General features: G+C 49.6%; 1 protein-coding gene across 1 annotated transcript in view; it reads left to right on the top strand.

Annotated features, from left to right (window-relative positions):
- snrka (SNF related kinase a) overlaps positions 1-14,432 on the top strand; it is a 62,570-nt gene extending 48,138 nt beyond the window's left edge. The window contains 5 exon segments of the mRNA XM_080471288.1: positions 787-921; positions 9,313-9,511; positions 9,739-9,851; positions 10,210-10,725; positions 10,727-14,432. Coding sequence (XP_080327414.1) covers positions 787-921; positions 9,313-9,511; positions 9,739-9,851; positions 10,210-10,725; positions 10,727-11,318 — 1,555 coding nt within the window. The 3' untranslated portion in view covers positions 11,319-14,432.
- The last annotated feature ends 1,276 nt before the right edge of the window (positions 14,433-15,708 follow it).

Here is a 15,708-nt window from a genome sequence, read left to right as displayed (position 1 = left end):
TTGGCTAATGGCTTTAGGATCAATGGTTAATTCGCCGTGGGGAGTTTGTTGAGCGGCGGAGCAGCATTTGATTTGGCGTGTCAAAAAGCGTCCAGTTCTCTCGCCATGTTCATAAAAGTAGCCCCGCGATTTCAGTCCAGGTCGCTCTGTCTCATATTTTACAGAGTTCAGGGGAGGGGGAGATGGAGTACTGAACATCTACTGTGTTTATTGAATTAATTAGCTGATTCTGTTTAAGTTGCAGCATCGTATTCATTCTAACAGAGTGTACGATTATTTCACCTCGTATTACAGCTTTCAGTGTTTCCTAATTGGTCGTGTATGTGATTGAACAAATTGTTTGAAATGTCACATGCCTGAATTGAATGAATAATACAATTTTAAACTCTTCCCTGCAGGTTTTACCTCCTTTAAAAGAAGCCCTGTAATTACCCCCCCCCCCCCCCCCAAAAAAAAAAAAAAAACCCAACAACTTTCAGAGCCAGTTCCGAATTTCACAGTAAACATTTTTCCTTTCCTCAGCGTTAGTTTTGGGTGGGATAAATACGCATGTCTCCAGTATTGGGCGAAGCAGGATCCGAAATGCAGAAGCACTCAGATCAAGTGTCTGATCACCTGATCAGTCAATGGGAGAGGAAGCACTGCAGAACCAATGACTTCTAGTAGAGGAAATACGGTAGTTTCATCCCAGCCTGATGCCTTGTGGATTCTTGTTTTCTCCTTTTTGTCAGGCTTTTGGGGGTATCGTTACCTCACGCTGATTTCTTTCCTCATTTTGTGTTGCAGAGCTCTGGAGACCAACAAGTACAACCACATCACTGCCACCTACTACCTGCTGGCAGAGAGGATCCTGCGGGAGAAGCAGGAGAAGGAGGTCCAGACCCGCTCCTCCAGCCCCAGCAACATCAAGGCCCAGTTCAGGTAAAGATGATCTGATGTGTGGAAGAAAGTTTTCGAGCTCATAAAGAAACTCAGGCCACATCCACATGAGCCAAAACCATCTTTTTCTCCCTGAGGTTCTCCATCACTATGAACACGACTCAACACAAGGCTTCAGGGCATGTAGTACATATGGCAGGCCTTTAGGGGCGCTGTGACTCACCAAATACACCAAAAACACAGAAGAAGACACGAAACACATAGAAATTTAGAAGTAGACTCCACCTCAAAGACTTCTATATAACTCAGTTCTATAGGTCTATGCTCCTGCTCCTCCTCTGGCTGGCATCAGTTGCTTCTGCAGCGCCACCTGGAGCATGTAGTCCGCCATTGTTGTGGTTATTAGGTGACGTCGCGGACTGCGGTGGAGGGTGATGACGTCATCGTTTTTCCACAGATGATGGTCTTTGCCGTCCGCACCTCACAGCCAAACCGGGGTTTTAGAATTTCCCCACTCTGGGACCCGTTTTCTGGCTCCTTAAGCTCCGCCTCCTCTGGATGATCGGCCAAAAACGGCTCGTTTACGTGAACCGGCGTTCTGGTGTGGAGTCAGGCTCGGGTCACACCTCCATGTTTCAGCTGGAAACTCTGTCTTCGGTTCACATAATACGGCAACATTTTAAAAATGATGTCCATTTACACAGAAACGGCAGAAACACTGAAAACGTAGTTTCCATGTTGGGACACTAGTTGGTGCTGTTGTTAGTGTGCACACACACACACACACACACACACACACACACACACACACACACACACACACACACACACACACACACACACACACACACACACACACACACACGCAACATTAACACTGGGAGAACACGGACATTCTAGTGGACAGGCCATCAAGTTGGATTGTTATTATGGTGACTGTCAAAATAAAACTACCAAGTTGGATTGTTATTATGGTGACTGTCAAAATAATATGTCATGTGAAAGTTGATAAGCATTTTGTATAAATGAACAATTCGTTTCAGATTTATTGTGAAGGATCCACAGCCTCTGTTAGTTTTGAATCTCAGCCGCTCTGATTCGAACTGTTCAGTGATCAAATGATGCAGTGAAGAAAAGTCGTCATCGACCGTCAGTGTTTCCTCTTTGCTCTGCTGCCAACTTTGTTCCTTTGGTTTACAACCAATGAAGAAGAGGTCGATGAAGACGCTTCCCTCACATTCCTGTTTCTGCTCCACGAGTGAGAAAGACACTAGTTTTACCCCCTGCAGGGATCAGGGGGTAAATGAAGTTACCCCAGATAGCAGAGAAAATGTTGGAGGCGTGAGCGATGAGATGTTCAAGAGTACAGAGCAGAGTGAGTGGCAGAGCGGCATGTTACTGCAGGTTTAAGGCTGTTACTGCAGGTTCCTGCTTGTTACTGCAGGTTCCTGCTTGTTACTGCAGGTTCCCGACTGTTACTGCGGATCCCTCCCTGTTACTGCAGGTTTAAGGCTGTTACTGCAGGTTCCTCCCTATTACTGTTAGTTCCCGCCTGTTACTGCAGGTTCCCGACTGTTACTGCGGATCCCTCCCTGTTACTGCAGGTTTCAGCCTGTTACTGCAGGTTTAAGCCTGTTAGTGCAGGTTTTAGCGGGTTCCTGCCTGTTACTGCAGGTTCCTCCCTGTTACTGTTGTTTCCAGCCTGTTACTGCAGGTTTCAACTTGTTACGGAAGGTTTGCAGCCTGTAACTGCAGGTTCCTGCCTGTTACTGCAGGTGTTTTCAGCCTGTTACTGCAGGTTTCCCACCTGTTACTGCAGGTTCCTCCCTGTTACTGCAGGTTTAAGCCTTTTACTGCAGGTTCCAGCCTGTCACTGCAGGTTCCTCCCTGTTACTGTTAGTTCCCGCCTGTTACTGCAGGTTCCCGACTGTTACTGCGGATCCCTCCCTGTTACTGCAGGTTTAAGGCTGTTACTGCAGGTTCCTCCCTGTTACTGTTAGTTCCCGCCTGTTACTGCAGGTTCCCGACTGTTACTGCGGATCCCTCCCTGTTACTGCAGGTTTAAGCCTGTTAGTGCAGGTTTTAGCGCGTTCCTGCCTGTTACTGCAGGTTCCTCCCTGTTACTGTTGTTTCCAGCCTGTTACTGCAGGTTTCAACTTGTTACGGAAGGTTTGTAGCCTGTAACTGCAGGTTCCTGCCTGTTACTGCAGGTGTTTTCAGCCTGTTACTGCAGGTTTCCCACCTGTTACTGCAGGTTCCTCCCTGTTACTGCAGGTTCAAACCTGTTACTGCAGGTTTAAGCCTTTTACTGCAGGTTCCAGCCTGTCACTGCAGGTTCCTCCCTGTTACTGCAGGTTCCAGCCTGTTACTGCAGGTTTAAGCCTTTTACTGCAGGTTCCAGCCTGTTACAGCAGGTTCCTCCCTGTTACTGTTGGTTCCAGCCTATTACTGCAGGTTCCTCACTGTTACTGCAGGTTTCTCCCTGTTACTGCAGGTTCAGCCTGTTACTGCAGGTTCCTCCATGTTACTGCAAGTTCCGGCCTGTTACTGCAAGTTCATCCCTGTTACTGCAGATTACTCCCTGTTACTGCAGGTTTAAGCCTGTAACTGCAGGTTTCAGTCTACAGCTACACAGAAGTTTCCATCTCCTCTGATGTCTCTTCACCTTCAGCCTAAAGTGTTTAGTGTTGTTTACAGTCAGAGGACATCCAACATGGCCGCCCAGTCGTTCCTCTGATCTCTGACCTTTGACCTCACATGAACGACCTCAATAGAGGTAAAGCAGATCAACAGATACAATGCCTGAAGCGACTTCAAGAGCCACAGTAGCTAAAAGTGTTAGTATGGTAGAACACACCCGGGAAGCCCAGCCTGAGGGGGGGTCGGTGTGTGTTGGGCCGACACACCCGGGACGCCCAGCCTGAGGGGGGGTCGGGTGTGTTGGGCCGACACACCCGGGAAGCCCAGCCTGAGGGGGGGTCGGGTGTGTTGGGCCGACACACCCGGGAAGCCCAGCCTGAGGGGGGGTCGGTGTGTTGGGCCGACACACCCGGGAAGCCCAGCCTGAGGGGGGGTCGGGTGTGTTGGGCCGACACACCCGGGACGCCCAGCCTGAGGGGGGGTCGGGTGTGTTGGGCCGACACACCCGGGACGCCCAGCCTGAGGGGGGGTCGGGTGTGTTGGGCCGACACACCCGGGACGCCCAGCCTGAGGGGGGGTCGGGTGTGTTGGGCCGACAGCAACGCCTCTCCTGGGAATCATTGTCACCAACAGCAACTCTGGAAGGGTCGGCCTCACTGAGTCCAAACATCTGGAGGAAAAGTTCTGAAAAAGTTCTGAAGATGTTCTGAGGAAGTTCTGAAGGCTTCATGTTTCTTTCAGTTGAGTTAGAGTAGTGTAGTGTTAGTAGGAACTCCTACAAGAACCACTGCACAGATTAAGGCCTGTTGTAAACAACATGTTGTAAACTGCAAGTGAAAACGCAGGGATTTAAAGTTTTTATTTCACAAAGCTTTCCCACTTACAGGGCGACATTTTCAAAACGACGTCTATATACATGGGGGGCTTTTCCACCGGAAAGAACCAGGTTCTAGTTCTGGTCCAGGGCCAGATTTAGCACCAGTTCTTTGTCTTTCCACCACCAAAGCCCCAGCCAATCAGGAGCTAAACTGCTGCTACGCTGGCCCCACTTCATTGCTGGACCAGAGAGGAGCTAGACTGGGACCCGACGCGTCATCAGCTGGGGGCGGAGGTATCTCTGGAGCTATCTCTGGAGTTATCTCTGGAGGTATCTCTGGAGTTATCTCTGGAGGTATCTCTGGAGTTATCTCTGGAGGTATCTCTGGAGGTATCTCTGGAGGTATCTCTGGAGTTATCTCTGGAGGTATCTCTGGAGTTATCTCTGGAGGTATCTCTGGAAGTATCTCTGGAGTTATCTCTGGAGGTATCTCTGGAGGTATCTCTGGAGTTATCTCTGGAGGTATCTCTGGAGGTATCTCTGGAGGTATCTCTGGAGTTATCTCTGGAGGTATCTCTGGAGTTATCTCTGGAGGTATCTCTGGAAGTATCTCTGGAGTTATCTCTGGAGGTATCTCTGGGGTTATCTCTGGAGTTATCTCTGGAGTTATCTCTGGAAGTATCTCTGGAGTTATCTCTGGAGTTATCTCTGGAGTTATCTCTGGAGTTATCTCTGGAGGTATCACTGGAGTTATCACTGGAGTTATCACTGGAGTTATCTCTGGAGTTATCTCTGGAGTTATCTCTGGAGTTATCTCTGGAGGTATCTCTGGAGGTATCACTGGAGTTATCTCTGGAGGTATCACTGGAGTTATCTCTGGAGTTATCTCTACCTAAAAGGCGGAAGCGGACTGTACCGGCTTTCTGAAAACTCCAGCGAACACGGAGCCCCAGAGTGGTTATAGAGATTAAAATTAAAAATACGCGTCGGAACGATATAATAAGTCGTTCCCTGAAGTTAATAATACAAGGGAACGGGATTATTTAATCCGCGTTCGCGGAACCGCGGCTCTCGAGAGCTCTGCCGCGCTCCTCCGCTGTCAGTCAGCTACGTCAGATAGAATTTAGAAGCAGTTTTCCATTGTTGTTTATTTTTCACACTTTTCATGGTGACATTATTCTAACTAACGTCACGTCCAGGTCTTGTTTCACCTTCTGACCGCCGGCTGAGGAGCTGCAGCCGCTGAGCAAGGCAGTGTGAGGCAGCAGGGGGCGCTCCACTCCGCTCCGAGACGCTCCAATATTATTTTATAACCACAGAACTTCTTTATAATGAATACTTTGGTTCATCAGCAACTACTAAACAAACTACAAACTACTGTAAATGAAAGCTGGAGTTTATAGACATAAAATGAGTCTTTTAACGGCTTCATGTGAAAGAACTTTAATCAGAGTGTTTACGGAGGTTACCATGGAAACAGTTTTTAGAGCTTCGTTCTATCATTCTACACCTCCATTCCTCCATGTTGAAGCTTTTGATTCAGAAACGTCCAGAAATAAAGTGAAAGGAGCAGAAAGTCACTATGTTACGCCCAAATGTAGAAAACTAAAACCCAAACTCATGCACGCGTTATTTATTTGTCCCTCTATGTCCACTCTGGAGCTCTGGACTAAAACAAGACGGACGTGAAAAAACACCAATAGAGAAGAGACGTAATGTCTTCTGGCTCTTTGGTGCATCAGAAGTTCTGGTCAGACTAGATGGAGCGACCCGGACTAAACCACTGTTACAGTCCGTCTCCTGGTTCCTGGACGAGGCTGTCAGCGCTACATTGGTGAAATCAGTGACGTATCACGTTTTGGAGTGACGCAGTGACGTAGCTCTACTGGCTCCGTTAACGGTGGAAAAAGAACCGGTTCTGTGGTGGTGCTCATTTAAGAACCGTCCCTGAACTAGAACCTGAACTAGAACCTGGGTCTTTTTGGTGGAAAAGCCCTAATGGAAACGGCAGAAACACTGAAAACGATGCAGTGAGCATGTGCGGTCAGTAGGGGTGTAACGGGTTTTGTATTCATCTCGTACGACACGGTGGGTGTCGCGTTTGAGTCACACGATAAATATGAACGGCCACGTTCACACGTCCCCGCGTTTCACAAGAACTGACATTTCCCTCCACGTTTACAAAAACTCTTCACTGACTCAGACCCTCATATCCACCTGGTTCAGAGCTGCTATGAGCAGCCAGACCTGCAGGGGGCAGTGTAACGAGAAGCATGAAGCCATGATAGCCAATCAGAATTAGAGAAAAAACACCACGTCACTAATTGTGATGTAAAGCTCCGCCTCCCGTATTTAGACAAGACAAGACAAGATAAGACAAGACAAGACAAGACAAGACAATCCTAATTGATCTCTCAGATGGATAATTTAGTGTTACTGCAGCAAAGCAGTGTCGCAGTAGAAAATCACACAGTGCAAAATAAAAATTTGATAAAAATATAGTAAAAGAAAGTAGCATCAGTGGCTAGTGGCTAAAGTCTGTACCGACTGTACGATGCAACCACACCCTCCACTGTGGGCGGAGTTTAAGAAATCAATGTTTGTGGAGCTGGAAGCTGGTTTATGTGTGAAAGTAAGAAACGTGGAGAAATATCAGTTTTTTTAAATACTCTGGTACCAGGGTGAAACCAGGCCTGAGTATTAAACCCAGGTGGCGCTAATGAGCCTGAAAGCTGCCATCAACGTTAATAGAAGGAGGAGGAAGAGGAGGAGGAGGAAGAGGAAGAGGAGGATGTAGACCTTAGAGCTGCCGAGCCGCCTGTGTTTAATCAGGCGTTTGGGAACTTTGTCTTCCATTGAAACTCGAGACCGGCGGCCGGCAGACGGACAAAGACAGGCAGACGGACAAAGACAGGCGGCCGGCAGACGGACAAAGACCGGCAGACGGACAAAGACCGGGTCCGGCAGACGGACAAAGACTGGCGCCGGCTCAAGTTTCAGGAGTTGCTGCAACGTGTTGCTGAAGGAACGTCAAAGATTGTAACTTGAGCCTGAATCACGCCGACGTGTCGCTGGAGGAACATCAAGTAACTGTTGTCCTGAACTCTGGCTGGAGACAAACCTCCACCCGGGCCGTCGGCACATACAGAACTTATCCCTGACCAGACGCTCTGTTTCCCCGGGATGAATGAAGGACTGTGAACCCTCCTGATTCTATAATTCTTTTAGTTTATAGAACGGTGGTGGGAGGAGCAGTAACAGCGTTTCAGAACTCTCGTGTTTCACGTTTCCAAGGAAACACAGTCGGACCATTTTCAAAAAGCTCCACCTTGGGACTTGTTTTCAAAAAGCTGGGTTGTCAGTCGCTCCGAGCTCCGTGTGCAACGAAACACAAGCAAAGGGTTCTGTTTTTGTGGTGCAGATGGAGCCTGGTGGTGGAGGAGTGACACCTTCAGCAGGACGACCGTCTGAAGCAGACAGAAACTTTGACCTTCCAACAAAAAGCGGTTCCACACTCACATCCAAACCTTTACTGATAAATCATTGATCTCAACGAGAGAACAACGGGAGGACAACGAGAGGACAACGAGAGAACAACGGGAGGACAACGAGAGAACAACGGGAGGACAACGAGAGAACAACGGGAGAACAACGGGAGGACAACGGGAGGACAACGAGAGAACAACGGGAGGACAACGAGAGAACAACGGGAGAACAACGGGAGGACAACGAGAGAACAACGGGAGAACAACGAGAGAACAACGGGAGAACAACGAGAGAACAACGAGAGAACAACGGGAGGACAACGAGAGAACAACGGGAGAAGAACGAGAGAACAACGGGAGGACAACAAGAGAACAACGGGAGGACAACGAGAGAACAACGGGAGGACAACGAGAGAACAAGGAGAGAACAACGGGAGAACAACGGGAGGACAACGGGAGGACAACGAGTGGACAACGAGTGGACAACGGGAGAACAACGAGAGAACAACGGGAGAACAACGGGAGGACAACGAGAGAACAACGGGAGAACAACGGGAGGACAACGAGAGGACAACGAGAGAACAACGGGAGAACAACGGGAGGACAACGAGAGAACAACGGGAGAACAACGGGAGGACAACGAGAGGACAACGAGAGAACAACGGGAGAACAACGGGAGGACAACGAGAGAACAACGGGAGGACAACGAGAGAACAACGGGAGGACAACGAGAGGACAACGAGAGAACAATGAGAGAACGAGAGAACAATGAGAGAACGAGAGAACAATGAGAGAACAACGGAGGAACGAGTCAGTCAGTCAGAGTTGCTTCGTGGACGTTGACTCCTGGATCACCAGTTGCAGAGACGGGTGCAGAAACATCTTCCTCTCCTGGATAAATGTGAGCAGTGCTGCTTCACCACGTTCTCACCGAGACAGACGAGACGGAGGTTTTCTGGAGACTCGTCCTGATGGGACACGGAGACGATCAGGTTGTGAGTCCCTCAGCGTCGGTTCCAGTCCTCAGAGGAAGACAGGTTATCCACAGCGAGAAATTTCCTGCTCCCTCCGGCTCCACCGCCAACTAATCTAATTCCTCCACCACCTGACGAGCTGCGGGGCCTCAAAGCCCCGTCAGGATCGGTCATCAGCTCCGTCATCAGCTCCGTCATCAGCTCCGTCACAAACACTGCACCACTCTCCAAGCCTCCCGGCCGGCAGCGTGGGGAGTGTACACGTTGAGGGGTTGGTCGATATGTAATGTGTGAAATCTCCAATCAGACTGACACGATGCCGTTGAGCAAGCTGGTCATGGTGTAGACCTACAAACCTTGTGGTTTTGTTTATTTCAATATGTGACGTGTTCCGTGTGACTGTTGAGCAGCGGTGAAGCTCCGGGTTGAATTCTCTCCACAGCAGACTTCTGTCCTCCTACTATGGTTTGATTGGTTGTGTCTGGCCTTCCTTGACGGGCCATGTTGTCCTCTGCAGGCAGTCGTGGCCGACCCGGGTGGACATGCACCAGGACATCGAGGACAGCCTGGCGGCTTCTGCCATCTCCCACGCCGGAGGCCCGCAGTCTCCAGCCCGCAGCGCGGAGAACCTGCTGAACGGGCACCGATCTAAAGGCCTGCTGGAGCTCAGCCGGCGGGAAGAAACGCTGACGGACTCTGCTGCTGCGCCGCCACAGGTACAGGAGTCAGGAAAACCTCTTGATATTATAGATATTATATATATATATATATATATATATATATAGAGAGAGAGAGAGAGAGATATTTCTAGGGTTTGGCGTGTTCATCTGTCCACCTCTCCTTCTTCTAACTGCTGTGATGGTCTGAAGCGAGGTGATCAGTTTCCTCCTGGTGAAGGACCTGGACTGAGACAGTGAAGCTGTAACACCGTCTGTTGTTGCAGGGAGCCTCTGCTGCCACTTCCTGTCCAGCTTCCAGCTCCACCTCTGGGACCAGCAGAGCGCCGCCCCCCTCCACCGCCACCGCCGCCGCCAAGCAGCGCACCTGCCTCTTCAGGTGGGACTGGGATTGTTGTCTTTACATTAGTGTTCCACTGTGTCGAGGTTTCAGAACAAACTAGTCGATAAACAATGGTAGTATTTCCTCTTATCTTCCTTTGATCAGGTGTAGAACTGGTACTCAGCATTACCACGTATCACATTTCTTCAGGTTCTAAATGATTTGGAGCCGGTTGGTATGAAACAAGTTTAGTGTCTGGAGAACATCTGAACAGCTGAACCGATCAGCTGTACAGTGGAGTTGCACCGATACTGATCAGCCAGCAGCCAGAAGTCGCTGCTTCCTTAGTGTTTCAGAACAGAACATACATCTTCTCTGGCGTCTTTAACAGATTCTGATTAACTGTGTCCACCAGGGTGGAGGAGGATGAGGAGGAGGAGGAAGAGCAGGACCCCTCCCCCCTCCCGGCGCAGGTGATCCTGCGTAGGAAGCCCCCCTCCATCACCAACCGCCTCACCTCCAGGAAGAGCGCCCCCGTGCTCAACCAGATCTTTGAGGAGGAGGGAGAGTCGGACGACGACTTCGACATGGACGAGGGCCTCCCCCCCAAACTCAGCCGCCTCAAGATGAGCATGGCCGCCCCCCCCCCGGGGTCACAGGCCTCGTCCTCCTCCCCCGGCTCGGCGCAGAAGAGGTACCAGCGGCGCAAGAGCCAGGGGCGGGGCTCGTCGTGCTCCAGCTCCGAGACCAGCGACGACGACTCGGAGAGCCACCGCCGGCGGCTGGACAAGGACTCGGGCTTCAGCTACAGCTGGAAGCGGCGGGACAGCAGCGAGGGGCCGCCGGGCAGCGAGGGGGGGGGCGGATCGGGGCAGGGCAAACCCCCCGCCCAGGGGGGAGGGGGCTCCTCCGGCCCAGACAGGGGCAGCCCCCCCGGGGAGAGCGGGGGAGGCGGCGGGGGGGATGGCGGAGGGGGGGCAGGGGGAGGGGGGGGGAGGGGGTAAAGGACAGGACAGCCCCTCCACCTGCTGCAACAACAGTAGCACCGGTAGCCCTGCCCTCAGCACGCCGTCCCGCCCCCCCCGCGGCCGCAGCAGCGAGCTGGTGGAGAGTCTGAAGCTGATGAGCCTCTGCCTCAGCTCGCAGCTGCAGCAGACCCGGGGGGGGCGGGGCGGTGGCCGCGGGCCGGCGGGGGGGAAGTTCATCATGGCGGCCGGCAGCGTGAGGATCCAGGAGAAGTCTGCCTGGAGGATGTGCATCGGCTCCACCGCCAGCCTGGACACCATCACCCTCCCCACCACCCGCTCCCACCACCACCACCCCCGCAGACCCGCCCCCCCTGGCCCGCCGCTGCCCTCAGGGGGCAGCAGGGACGCTCGCAGCAACTTGAGCGCCCTGAAAAATGGCGTCCTCCAACTACCTCTGTGTGAGAAGACCATCTCCGTCAACATCCAGCGGGGCGGGGCCTCCCGGGACGGGCTGCTCTGCACCGCCGCCCCCGCCAACTGCTGTCAGGTCATCTGAAGCTCCGCCCCCCAGGCCCATGTTTGCTGTAGCAGGTAGCTGAGCTCACTCCTCCACACGCGTGTCCACTGCCTGGTGTCCTTTTTTATTGTTTTTAACATTTTTTTAGAAGTTTTTCATGAACCAAAAGAGCACTTTTACATTCTTAATGAGAATCCAATGTTTTTTTTTTACAACTTATTTATGGGTGGGGGGGGACCGAACCTCGATATCCTTTAGTACTGACCGGGTTCAGGCCACTGAAACAAAAACATCAGAATACTGGTTTTACCTGAAAGTTCAAGGAAAAGAAGCTAAATTTGTCAAAAATATGTAAAATAAATCTTGTTTGCTGGAGCTGGTTTATTCTCGGGGCTGTGAGGTGGTCTAAATCAGCAGAAGTTATTATTCATTTAATAAATAGTCCCAATTTGTAATACCACTAATTGGCCTCAGGTGGCAGTGTTGAGTCAGCGTCCTCAGGTGTGACGCTTTGGCCCGGTTCTGGTTCTGTACCACAGTGAAACTGATGGTGAATTGTATCGTTCTCATGATACCAAACAAACTGTTCTATGTGGCATCGAGCAGCTCGACTTTGACCTTTGACTGATGACATCACCGCTCCCCTGAAACGTAGCTGAAGCTCTTGATCGCCCCCCGGAGGCTGTTGGAGGCACAGTCCAGCAATCTGTACCTCCTTGTTGATGAATGAGGCTGAAGTTATAATCATGTTGACGTAATTCAAAGCCTTTGATCGTCTGTCAAGTCAATTATGGTAGCAGTTGTAGGACTCACTGCACCACCTGGTGGTACAAAGTGGTATTACCAGTCTGGAGCTGAAAGGTTTGTCACAGGTCAAAGTGTTTGTATTGATCTTCCTGAAAACCTGAAAATCTTTGCAACATATTAGAAATCCGAGGCGAGGAAGATCGTTATCTTTTCTGCTTCAATTCAACGATTCTAAAAGTTCAGATTTAAACTTCAATATGTGGTTATACAATAAATAACTCGTGTTCCATCACTGTAAAGGAGCTGAAATACCCAGCGGGGTCTGCTGAGTGAACAATGTTTCTACACTCCTTTGTGGATCTTCCACAGCTCTGCCTTGGTCCAGGTAGGAACAGGGGAAATCCACTTCCTCACAGGTTAACATGCTTTTTATTATTGATCAGCTTTTATCTAGAAAACCGGTAAAATTCTGCTCCAGCAAAAAAACTAAAATCTAATTAAACTGTTCCTCAAAGATTTACTCTTTCCTGGAACCCAGGAAGTCAGTGGTCTGGGCTCTGGGGGGTCTGGTCACCTGGCGGTCTGGACTCTGGGGGGTCTGGTCACCTGGTGGTCTGGACTCTGGGGGGTCTGGTCACCTGGCGGTCTGGTCACCTGGTGGTCTGGACTCTGGGGGTCATGTCACTTGGTGATCTGGTCACTTGGTGGTCTGGACTCTGAATGTGGACCGTCTGCAGACCAGTCCAGTCTGACCCCCCCCGCTCCAGTTTGTACATACGGTCTGATGAAAAGTTTATTTTTGAAAACTTGTACATTTTCAGCTGTTTGGGATCGTTTCCAGGAGTTTTGGTTGCAGGAGCTTCAGGTTTCTCACCTGCACCTGAAAAAGGCTTTAAAAAGATCGAAGGACAAACGAGACAGAGCGAGACAGGAGGAGACAGAGCGAGACAGGAGGAGACAGAGCGAGACAGGAGGAGACAGGAGGAGACAGAGCGAGACAGGAGGAGACAGAGCGAGACAGGAGGAGACAGAGCGAGACAGGAGGAGACAGAGCGAGACAGGAGGAGACAGAGCGAGACAGAGTGAGACAGGAGGAGACAGAGCGAGACGTGAGCTGGATGCGGGTCAGAGTCTCCTGAAGGTCCCAAAGGAGGACGTCTGCTTTACTTCCCAGTTCTTATGAGATGACGCTAAACGATTCCCAGTCCCAGAACCAGGTCGTTCAGGTCGTTCTATTGAGAACAATGGAGCTCCTCTGGGGGGCGCTGCAGAGCTTCAAGCAGGACAAAGGCTCTAATTTCAAGGAAGAAGAAAAACCAGTTTGAGCATTTTTCTAGATTTGCTGTGAGCAGGAAGAAATCTAATTCTACTAAAGTGAAAGTGAGGAGATGTTCAGCAGCTCCAACAAACTATCTGAAATCTGTTTAATCCCGACTCCAGGTAGTTTAAAGGTTTTTAACCTTGAGATATTCTGGTATCGTGAGCATGGCTATGCTAACGATTAGCATGTTATTAATCACAAAGTATTGTTTTCTTTTTGCCTTAATCTTCATGAAATGTAAAAGCCACAGCAGGATTACGTGTAATCTGACCTCTGAACACGTCAAACATCATTTTATGATCATTTAACTTTAACCTGAACTTTTATTCCGTAATGAAGTCAGATATCAACGACTCGTCAGATTAGAGCATCAACAGATTAAATGAAAGCGTTGAACTGTTTCACTTTTATTCTCATCATACTTAGTAAATCCTAATCTAACAACCTGAATTCTTCTTGAAAACCTTTTGAAGCTCCTGATTGGACAAGACGCCCCCCGCCCCCCTGCAGGCTTTGTATTCTGTTCCTTCAGAGCTCTCTGGCGCCCCCAGTGGAGTGCAACAGGATAACGACCCGTTTTCTGCTCACGGCTTCGCTTCCGTAGGAAAAGAGAAAAGAGTTTGAAAGAGATTAAATAAGCTAAAGCAGCCGTTCGGACTGAAACTTTTCATTAGTTCCTTTTTTTAAATCCAAAACAACCAAACAAACACCAGGATGGTTTGAATCTATTTTTTCTGTTGGTTTGTTTTTCTGTACATACAGACTGTAAATATGGTGCTCTTTACCTGTACAGTCCATCTAGCCTTACGAATACTACTGTAGTACCTGTAGTACAACTGTTTGGGTGTCGCAGCTAAAAGAGAGACGGCGTCCTGCCGGTCTGGTCTGAAGCCGCTGTGTCCAGGTGAATGACGTGCATGTCCTCAGTGTTTGGAGACGCCGGCGGTCAGCGTCACCGGACCAAAACAAGAAGAACTGACAGAAATATTCAGTGTATTACTCTGTACTTGATACCTGTTGTCAGACGTTACATATTGCTATGGTAATATCCCAAAATAAAACGTGGACTTGTGTCTCACACGTCTCCTCCGAGTCCGTCTCCTTTTTCTTTGTCTCATTCTGGAAACTGCTGCTGTGCAATACTTGCAGGATCAGTATCCATCTGATACCAAGTAAGTACAGGGCCAGTATCGCCGATACCCAATACTTTTTGATATTCAAATATCATCAAAGATTCAGCTGAATCTTCACGACCTTTAGCTGTTTGTAGGATTTGTCCTTTTGTGAACCGACATCAGACTTTGGTTAAAGTTTAGAGATTAAGAGAAAATACTTTATTATACTAATAAAAGTTCTACTAGTTTCTCATGTCGGAACAGGATGAGACGATACTACGGCCTGTTCAGACAACAGCCATGACATCGTCAAAGTGTACAAAACTATCACACCAGGGGAAGTACTACGACGCTGGAGTTTCATCTTATCTAGGTAACTTCAGGATTACCTCTGGTTTTCTCTTATAGAAGTAACTTCAGGATTAACTCTGGTTTTCTCTTCTCGAGGTAACTTCAGGAATAACACTGGTTTTCCGTACTATGATGCTGGTTCACTTCTTCCCAGGATATATCACCATGGTAACTGACTCTGAATGTCTAACCTGCTCCGGAGCAGGATATGTTCTGGATAAGATCACAGTGAGTGTAAAGCTCCGCCTCCTGACCAATCAGATCTCCTGGGTAATGCCCCACCCATTCTTAAATGATGGTGATTGGTGGGCGGGTTCAGCTCTGAGCTGCAGCGGAGAGGAGACCGTATCTAGAACAATCTTTTTGACAGAACCCAATAAATCCTGGTCTCTGAGCTTTGAAGGAGGTTCTGGTTCTGGTTCTGGTTCTTGACTTGTTCCATGTCTGTTTGGCTCCACGAGGGTTGATCTGGAATAATGAGCTTAATAATAATGCTGACGCTGACAGAACTGCAGAACCATGAATTAATGGAAGCAGAACTTCTCCTGTCGTCACGGTGATGAATTAATATTCCAACAGGAAACACACTCACACGGAGGAACCTCCTCCTCAGAACCTCCGCCTCAGAACCTCCGCCTCAGAACCTCCGCCTCAGAACCTCCTCCTCAGAACCTCCTCCTCAGAACCTCCGCCTCAGAACCAGTGGAGGTAAAATGTAAAGTAAAAGAAGAGCAGTGAGGAAGCTCTGCCTGGAACCGTTCTGCTGGAATAAAGTGAAAGTGACTCCGGTTCTATTGTCCCATGAATTAATCTGCTCTAATCTCACCAAGTCAGCATTAACAAGTCAGGAAGGTTCTGGTTCTGGCTGCAGCAGCAGTGTTGCTTTGAGCTGCTG

Source organism: Lipophrys pholis (assembly GCF_963383615.2).
Source record: "Lipophrys pholis genome assembly, chromosome: 9".
NCBI classification, from domain to species: domain Eukaryota; kingdom Metazoa; phylum Chordata; class Actinopteri; order Blenniiformes; family Blenniidae; genus Lipophrys; species Lipophrys pholis.
Note: the sequence above shows the minus strand (reverse complement) of the source record. Positions and strands in the feature narration are given on the sequence as shown.